This window comes from Anarhichas minor, unplaced genomic scaffold (assembly GCF_050575085.1).
Source record: "Anarhichas minor isolate MPS153535 unplaced genomic scaffold, ASM5057508v1 ptg000074l, whole genome shotgun sequence".
Classification (NCBI taxonomy): domain Eukaryota; kingdom Metazoa; phylum Chordata; class Actinopteri; order Perciformes; family Anarhichadidae; genus Anarhichas; species Anarhichas minor.
This window is the reverse complement of record NW_027466520.1, coordinates 4402210-4411128: the sequence shown is the minus strand read 5'-3', so window position 1 is coordinate 4411128 and position 8919 is coordinate 4402210. Positions and strand designations below refer to the sequence as shown.

The window sequence follows — 8919 nt, the reverse complement described above, 5'->3', positions numbered from 1 at the left end:
ATCCACCTATCTGAAACATTTTCCAGTATGTATTGTTCCAGTATATATTTTGATGTTCACATTAACATATTTTCGAAAAATCAATTAAATTAAATTCAAGAAAGTATTTTTATCTAGTTGGCAATATACATATTATATATTTTAATTGTATAAAATGCATATCACTCCTACATTTCCTCGCTTCTACTCTTCTGGTCCTATCACGGTTATAATGTCAGAGCTATATTCACTGTTGTCAAATTTAGAAAATGGTACAATAGATCTTGATGTTTTTTTTAAAGTTAGATTAAAGTCTGAATAACTTTAGAGGCAGGTGTGGAAAAGAGTATCCATCGTCGAAGAATAAGATGTAGTTTTGGACTATTTGAGTTAAATGTTATCAGACAGAAGTCAATTTTATATCAGAGTTTTAAAGTGTGCAACAGACAGGAATTTTTAAAGCACACTAAACAAACAAATAGTTGTTTATTCAACAAACTTGGAGCTGAAAGCAAATTGCAAAAATATATGGTTTTGATTGACTTTCAAATGAACACGGTTTATTCGGTCTGTTGCAGGAATATAATCTAACTAACTAAAAATAATCACAAGACCAAGAGTTATATTTTAGATTAGGTAACATATCCCATATAATTATTGCACTATGTAGTGTAGCTGTAACCTTGGTTTAAATATTATCATTAAAAAAATAAAATTGTAGGAAAGAACAGATGCCTTTTGTATAAATGAAGATATTGCATTGGATTATTGTTTTGCAATTATATATGTATAATGTATTGTTCCTTATCAAATAAACATGAAATTACATGAAATAATGTTTGATTAACAGCTTCCAAAATGTGTAACTAAATGTGAATATAATACGGTGGAGGAACCATCGAGATAAAACATTTGATCAACACATTGGCAGGATAAATACAGTTGAAATTCCCAATCAGGTCACATAATCTGTTGAGTCACAATAACATTATGTTTTTAACACATCTAGCCACGAGGTTCATAATAAATTTAGAGATTATAGTCAACGCTTCCACATCCGGCCATATCCTCGCGACGGTTTCCGCGATCGCGATACTTCCCATTGAAAACTTGAAGATCTCGCGAGAACTTAATAGTGCGGGCCTCTCCAAAGACGGTGTGCTTCATGGCGGTTACGGAGACTGCGGTAAATATATTCCCTGATTTAAAAAAAAGAAAAGAAAAGCACATTAACATTTTTTCAGCTACACTGGCGGTTGCGTAAGTAATTAGTGATGTTTTGCATAACTTAACTTGTAGAAAGTATCCTGTAATTTGACAGTATAAAAGAAAATACTGCTTCACGCGCCATAGTAATGGGTGCCTAACGTTAGCTAGCTCATTGCTAGCAACAAAGAGCTAAATATAAACCAGGCCTCGCTGATTATATAACAGCTAATGCTCTTTATAATACGTATGCAGCTACGGTCACTTAGGTGTAACGGAAAGTAGTAGTAGTAGTTAATGTCCATATCGACTTAAGCTATGACGTTACACGTATATTTAACCGTAGCCCTTTGTTGATACTTAACCTAGCACGTTACGACCACCATCATTAGCATCAAGCTAACGTTAGCTGACTTAAAATCTTATGGACACACGGGCTGGCTATGTAAAGATTGCAATGTAAATAATAAATAATGCTAGCTGCTGCCTGTTTCTCTTATTGTTATAGTCTGAAGGCATTTTTCATTTCCCCATAGAATTTGTTGAATTGTTAAAGCTTCCCCCATCAGTCCTCTTCTTTCCTGCCTCAGTCTGGTGGACCCAGCCATTAGCGGGTTGTGTAGGTAAGGAGTTCGTCCGGTCCTGGTTTAAATCCGGATGTTTGTCCTGTATATGCTAAGCTCATTTAATTATAACCTGTGCTGTGTGAGGTTATGTGACTTCTAATTGCATTTAACGTTACTGGGAAATTGTAGTTTTGATGTATATACAGGCAGGTTTTAATGCTCCAGAGTTTCTGAGTTTTTTTTATTGTGTTTTTGTCTAAATTAATTACTGTTTCTGCAGGGAGGTGAAGCTCTGACGATGGAGAATGGACAGGGCACAGGCTCCAAGCTCGGCCTGCCGCCTCTCACCCCAGAGCAGCAGGAGGCACTTCAGAGGGTAGGAAACCTAAATGTACCTTAATAAGTGATATTATAATTACCAGTGTACGTTTGTATCATATATCTAAATCATCCTGTTTACACGCATGATCGGGCTAGAGGACTTAAGAAACCTGATTTCTCCTGGATAAAGCCAATTTCTTTTCCAGGTCGTGTGACTGGGTGTTTAATCAGCTTGTTACTTGTATGCATGTGCCCTGACTCGATGTGCATATAATGAAAGTACAATGGGACTCTCTCAATGTGGGATCCCTTTTTTTAAATTCAATTATTCTTAAAATTACTTTAGTTGCTTTTTGCTATTATTTTTCAAACATCTGACATGTGAGTTAAGGTCTCATTTGAATGTTGGACAATCATTGATATTTTTCCTCATACTGGATGCTCACAGAGTTGTTTCTTTTGTCTTTTGGATGTCACTTAAAAAGATGAATTAAGATATTGCTGGAAAAAAGACTGCAGGAATAAAAAGTGATGTATAATTGTACTGATAAAGTGTTTGTTAATGTTTAGTCTTAGTAATCATTTTATAAAGGGTATTTGTTCATATGAGTAACTTGGATGTAATGGCTTTTCTTCTTTTCCAGGCGAAGAAGTATGCCATGGAACAAAGCATTAAGAGTGTGTTGGTGAAGCAAACCATCGCCCATCAGCAACAACAGCTCACCAACCTGCAGGTGAGATGTGTGAAATGTTTTGGTACCAAGTTTGTAATGCGTGTGTCGTCTATGAGTCTTGATTCTAGGCAGAATATCTTAGCGTTTTTCTACATGAGTAATTCAGACATCTCTTGACTCAGAAGTCTGTTTTGTTAAAGCTCTCTTGGAAGTCTTACTCCCTTCTTCCCAATGCTGTGAAAAACACCACAGCTGTAGAACAGTTGCTTTTGCCTCTGCTCTTTTTCAGATGGAGACGGTCGTCAAGAAGGCCTTAATTATCATGTTAAATGCTTTGCACTTTTATAGGGGACTTGTCTGTTTATTGCTGTGGTGATTTGTAATTTAACTCTCCAAACTGTATGTTTTAGAAGGTGGTTTTGAATATGGTGTTAGCCTTACCACTCCTGTCTATCTAGCTAAGCAATGATACTTTTGAAAAAGCAAAGCTACGGGATTCCTAACCTACTTTTCAGCACTTTTTTCCATCTTTACTGTCTTTCAGATGGCAGCAGTGACGATGGGCTTTGGAGATCCTCTCTCACCTTTACAATCGGTCAATAGATTATTAAATTATTTTTCTGTGCGCATACCAATGGAAAAGGACTGTTACCCTTCTTTACTGGTTGCTTTAGCAGAAATCCCTGCCCCCATATCTAACCAAGGAATGCATATTTAGTAAAAACCTTCTACTGCCAGTGTACCTGCGACCATATCCGTAATTATCTTTGAGATCAATGACTGCTGTTAACCGTAGAATCACTTGTTACTTGGTTTCTTGAGTCGTAATGGGATAATTTGCGTTAGTATTTTTAACAAGAAGGTAGCCAGAACTCTTTGCCTGTTAATGGGCTTTTTAAAGGGTTTATAAATGTCAGATAAGCCACTTTTCTTTGAAAAATATGCATTTTAAAACAGAAAGTTCTTGGCATGGGACAAAAGAGGGATAGCAATCCCTTTTTAATGGACCAACATGAGAGAATTGCTGGAACAGGGATCTTTTTGGCCACCTCAAAGTCAAGTTTCTCTGTCAATGATCAGGTCTACTTTCCAATATGTCATGAATTAGGCACATGTTCTATTTAGTTGGTAATGGAATGAAATACAAGCACAGCACAACTCTGGGTGGTTAAACCATCCCGAGTTTGAAATGCTTTCATCGAGGCTTTGTGTGGATTTCGTTTGAACTCCACGGTTACTTTTTGTTACCTTACTTGCATCTCTGGACTACAGGTCAGTTACTGAAGCCAAATATTCGTGAGGGATGTGCATGCCAATCACTTCAGTGTGTTTTACTCCATATATGTTTGTTCAGTAGTGACAGAATAGACGTCATAATGTAATTACAAGTGGTGACATCCATGTTAGTTGTTCTGTCCATTGATTACAGTATCCCATTATTACACCATTTACCCGCCCAGACCCCCTAACTTGGACTTGGCCTCTTAACTATTTTGGGGGGGAAAGCAAGTACAGTAGAATAGACACATTTATTATTGTTTTTGTTTGTCTTCCTTTCTGTCACTCTAATGCTTATCATGTGTTGTTTTCCTGGTTGGCAGGTGGCAGCTCAGCGGCAGCGTGCCCTAGCCATCATGTGTCGGGTGTATGTGGGCTCCATATACTATGAGCTCGGTGAGGACACCATCAGACAGGCCTTTGCCCCCTTTGGCCCAATCAAGAGCATTGACATGTCTTGGGATTCTGTCACAATGAAACACAAGGTCAGTGTATTTTAAGTGTTGAACATGTTGTAAATGCTGAAGATTACACATAATGCTGACATTCATGTTGTGTATGTTCTGTTTTTCTTACATTTTGTCTGACTGTGCAGGGCTTTGCCTTTGTGGAGTATGACGTGCCAGAGGCTGCTCAGCTGGCTCTGGAGCAGATGAACTCAGTCATGCTGGGGGGGCGAAACATTAAGGTACGTTGTCTGGAGATGTGAGTACCTCCTAAAGATGTTAAGTACACATGGACAACGGAAAACAATGTAATATCTCACATTTTATTCATATTTTTGCTGGAATTTGTTAATTACCTGCTTTTGTGATACTTCCCATATGTGACTCATTTCTCTCTTTTGCTTTTCTGTGTTTTGTTGATTTCCAGGTGCGTGTGTTGTGTGTATGTCTGGGTGTGTGTTTAGAATACTGTCTGTTTGTGTTGTGCTTCCATGATGTCATCAAAGCTATTTTAGTGACCAGTTCCAGTAGGATGCCCAGCGGCGCGTGGCGTCGCTCTGTGTCCATGGTGTGCTGATGATGGGCTGCGCCTGGTTGGTGTTGCTTGGCCGCCCCATCTGTAGTACAGATCCCAGTCGCACTTAGATGCTCGTCTTGGATAGGGAGAGGAAGTGGTCAGGGTGCGTTAGAAGTAACATGAATAACTTGATGCGGTCTCCTGTCGGTTTGCCACCAGCTCAGCCAGTCACACCGTGCATGCACAGTGTGACTGGCTGAGCTGGTGGTCGTTGTAAAAATAACGCGGCAGTTCTCTGCTTGATAGTTGCGCAATTATTTACAAAATAGCTCAATATTTACATTGTAAACTAAGTTATAATTAGTACTACATATATAGAAAGTTTTATTGTTTGTCACTGTTGTAATGAAAGCTGACAATTTTTACATAACATCAAGAATCACATGTTTAGTACAGTAGTTAAATTCATAATCAGCTGATGGACATCCCTAAGAACTGTTGTTTGACAGACCGGCTGGTTTTTAATTGTTGGTTATTTAAATAAGAGAGGGCTCTGAAAAAGAAAGTGATCTTAACAGAACTCAGGTTTTGAAAATATGTAATCTTAAATAAGTATTTTGCACCTGGTGGCCAGTGTAGGAATGATAGAATGAAAGGCACTAAATGCTCTCTATCAGATGAGTGTAATAATAGATGTGCACATATGCAAAACCACAGAATACTTGCCAGGATAGCGTTATGATTGTAGGAGGCTTTGACTGAACTCGTGGCGGTCGAAAGTTAGCGCTGCAGGGATATGGAATTTCGCGGTAGTGCGTTCTTGGTTGGTACAGAAAATAAAACACAACCATACTCAGTAGCCCTGCTGGTATGATCTGTGCTATAGGTTGGGCGGCCAAGTAACATCGGTCAGGCGCAACCCATCATTGACCAGCTGGCAGAGGAGGCGCGCGCCTTTAATCGGATCTACGTGGCGTCGGTCCACCCGGACCTCTCAGACGACGACATCAAGAGTGTGTTTGAGGCCTTCGGAAGGATCAAGTCTTGCACGTTAGCCAGAGACCCCACCACAGGGCGACACAGAGGCTTTGGCTTCATTGGTGAGCTGGAGGGCCCTCATTCGCTCGCTCTCTTTGTGTTGCCCTTGCTCCGCTGTTTACTACTACTACTATTATTCACTTACAGAGTATGAAAAGCCTCAGTCCGCCCTGGACGCTGTGTCTTCTATGAACCTCTTTGACCTGGGGGGTCAGTACCTACGGGTGGGCAAAGCAGTGACCCCGCCCATGCCCCTACTGACCCCCACGACCCCCGGTGGTCTGCCGCCTGCTGCAGCTGTGGCCGCAGCGGCAGCCACTGCTAAGATAACGGCCCAGGCAAGTATGAATCCCTTCCAAAGGGATTTAATGGCCTTCCAGGTAAATATAACCCAGATCTAGCTAGAAATGACACCAAAAGCACAGATAATATGGGCACAAGATTGTTTATCAATTGCAGGATCACACAAACAAACGGTTGCCCTGACACAGTGTCAATTTAGCACCCCTGAAAAATTTGACATTCTGGGCGTGATCCTTTTTTATCAAGTTTAATGTGAATCTGAAGTTATTGTCCTTTATGTATAGTGTACATTATATAGTAATATATGTGATAAAAGCTTCCCTCATGCACTGCCAAGTCTTCTTTCTTAGTTGGCAACAGTCTCAATGATAAACCAGACCGTTGTGTTCCTCCTCTAATGTGTCATGATTGAAATGTTTTCTACACGTCACTGCTCTGTATATGTATGACTTGCTAAGATCAGTCCATGATTTTGTAAGTGAATCTGTATTGAGGTAAAGTCGGGTACCTTGACTCTCACAAGAGAGAGACACGGTCGAGCTCACTCTGCCATGCTGTGTGATCGTTGACTGTGCTGCCTTGTGCTGTGCTCTGTGTGTTTCCCTTACCTAATGCCTACGGCCCCCCCTCTCTTAAGGAGGCTGTAGCCGGCGCTTCAGTCCTGGGGGCGTTAGCTGCGCCCCAACTTCTCAGTCAGCAAATGGGAATACCTCAGGCTGTCATGGCTGCCCAGGCTCCAGGGGTCATCACAGGTGTGTACCAAGACATGAGTGAGTGCTCATTTTAATAAAAGTAAGTGGTTTTCAACATGATTAATTGATAGGTTTTAGGTTTTTAGTTAGTCATGATCATCACTGTAATAAATCTAGACTGTAAATCAGGGCTGGATGTAAACATAACCTCCTTCATGTTAGCATTACGTGAGTTTAGCTCAATGCTAACCTCTAGAGTTAAAGCTCCATCTTTGTTCTAGTTCCTTAAAATGTAAGTAAATGGTGATATTTAAAGACAGCATTGTCAAACTGTTGCAAACCCTGAAGGCACTGAATGGTTTCTGTCTTACAAAATGAGGATCCACCTTGATCTGGATCCCAAAAACAGTATCTTGCCAGATGACTGAATACTGCAATTTTGGTGCTCGTGGACAAATCATTGCAGGAGATGAAAACTTATAGGATCGGTTTGTCATAACTCACTAATAGTATCAAGTCATTTGATCAACAGGATGAAACTTGAGCCGTAGTGAGTGTGGTGGATTATCAGGTCAAAGTAGCACATTAATACATGACTATAGTTTATTTTACTTGTTTATTTGCACACTTGATGTGACTGACTGCATGTCTGCCTATCCCATAAAGGTGTGACTCCAGTGCGTCCTCCCATACCAGTGCTCCCCCAGGTTGGTCTAGTGAACCCAGTTCTCGCGTCCCCTCCGGTCCTGTCGAATCAAGCCGGTGGCTCCAACCAACAAGAGAGGAAAGAGGAGAAGGAGGAGATGCTGCAGGACGGTACAGGGCAGGAGATGTTGAGCGACCAAGAACACATGAGCATCTCAGGCAGCAGTGCCCGACACATGGTGATGCAGAAACTGCTTAGAAAATCAGAGGTGAGGCTTGGATGAAGGTAACAGTCTTGATGACGGCTTTTATTTGCTCGGTTTTATTATCACAATATTTGGTTTTTGAAATTCCAGTCCACGGTGATGGTGCTTCGAAATATGGTTGGACCAGAGGACATCGACGACGACCTGGAGGGCGAGGTGACGGAGGAGTGCGGGAAGTTTGGTGCCGTCAACAGAGTCATCATCTACCAAGAGAAGCAAGGAGAAGAAGAGGATGCAGATATCATTGTCAAAATTTTTGTAGAGTTTTCCATGGCCTCCGAGATGAACAAAGCCATCCAGGCCCTCAACGACCGCTGGTTCGGAGGTCGCAAAGTGGTCGCAGAGGTGTACGACCAAGACCGGTTCAACAGCAGTGACCTCTCTGCATAGTGTGTCTGAAAAGGTTTACCAGCGTCCATCCCTGTACCCGTCACTAGCTAGAGATACGGGCCTCTGAAAATTGTAATTATGTTTATTTCTTTTTTTAAAAATTGCTGTTGATATTAATGTCAAAAAGCCCCATTGGGGGGGATTCATTAGAAATACCTGTATACCTGTTTACCTGTATATCTGTGAAGACTCCTTTCGTTTTTTTTGTTGGTTTTTTTTTTTGGTGCAAGTTTCACATTTTTGTAATCCAATCTTGTAACACATTTATGTTTTCCTGTTAAACTCCTTTTTATCCTTTCATGAAGTTACCGGGACACGTAAACACTTTCTTTCTACAATTAAAAGTTACTGTTTGTCCACAAACGGTGTGATACATTTCTTTTTTTCTTTTTTTAAAATAAATGGTTATGACTAAAGAATCCTTTCATCTGTATGTCGTAAACATGCTTCTGTGTTCTGGTTGTGGAATCTAGTATTTGATTCGTAAGTGAAACGTACTGAAATACCACTGCTTTAGATGTGACTACAAGGTGAACAATTTATCAAACTGTATAATAACCCTTTCAGACTTAAAGCGGATTATTGTTATTACCTAATG

At 40.5% G+C, this 8919-nt stretch overlaps 1 protein-coding gene across 5 annotated transcripts; it reads left to right on the top strand.

The window, feature by feature from the left end:
* Positions 1–1040: 1040 nt before the first annotated feature.
* LOC142937607 (poly(U)-binding-splicing factor PUF60-like) lies at positions 1041–8740 on the top strand. Of its 5 annotated transcripts, none has more exons than XM_076080628.1 (12): positions 1098–1165; positions 1722–1808; positions 2032–2127; positions 2717–2806; positions 3291–3341; positions 4348–4509; positions 4620–4712; positions 5874–6087; positions 6173–6405; positions 6966–7080; positions 7687–7934; positions 8022–8740. In XM_076080628.1, the coding sequence occupies exons 3-12, from the start codon at positions 2050–2052 to the stop codon at positions 8319–8321; spliced, it is 1584 nt and encodes a 527-aa protein (XP_075936743.1). In that variant the 5' UTR covers positions 1098–1165; positions 1722–1808; positions 2032–2049; the 3' UTR covers positions 8322–8740. The 5 variants fall into 5 exon arrangements, with proteins under 5 accessions (XP_075936746.1, XP_075936742.1, XP_075936743.1 ...); XM_076080629.1 differs by lacking the exon at positions 1098–1165 and adding an exon at positions 1220–1239; XM_076080631.1 differs by lacking the exon at positions 1722–1808 and having other exon boundaries at positions 1041–1165; positions 6173–6363.
* Positions 8741–8919: the final 179 nt, after the last annotated feature.

What these genes read in the sequence shown, in the direction of transcription:
- LOC142937607 (XM_076080627.1), top strand. Translation starts at nt 1,145, where the DNA reads ATGGCGGTTACGGAGACTGCG. An exon ending in GGGATTTAATGGCCTTCCAG is followed by an intron (nt 6,406 to 6,965) that starts GTAAATATAACC and finishes CCCTCTCTTAAG; the next exon opens with GAGGCTGTAGCCGGCGCTTC. An exon ending in GGCTCCAGGGGTCATCACAG is followed by an intron (nt 7,081 to 7,686) that starts GTGTGTACCAAG and finishes TATCCCATAAAG; the next exon opens with GTGTGACTCCAGTGCGTCCT.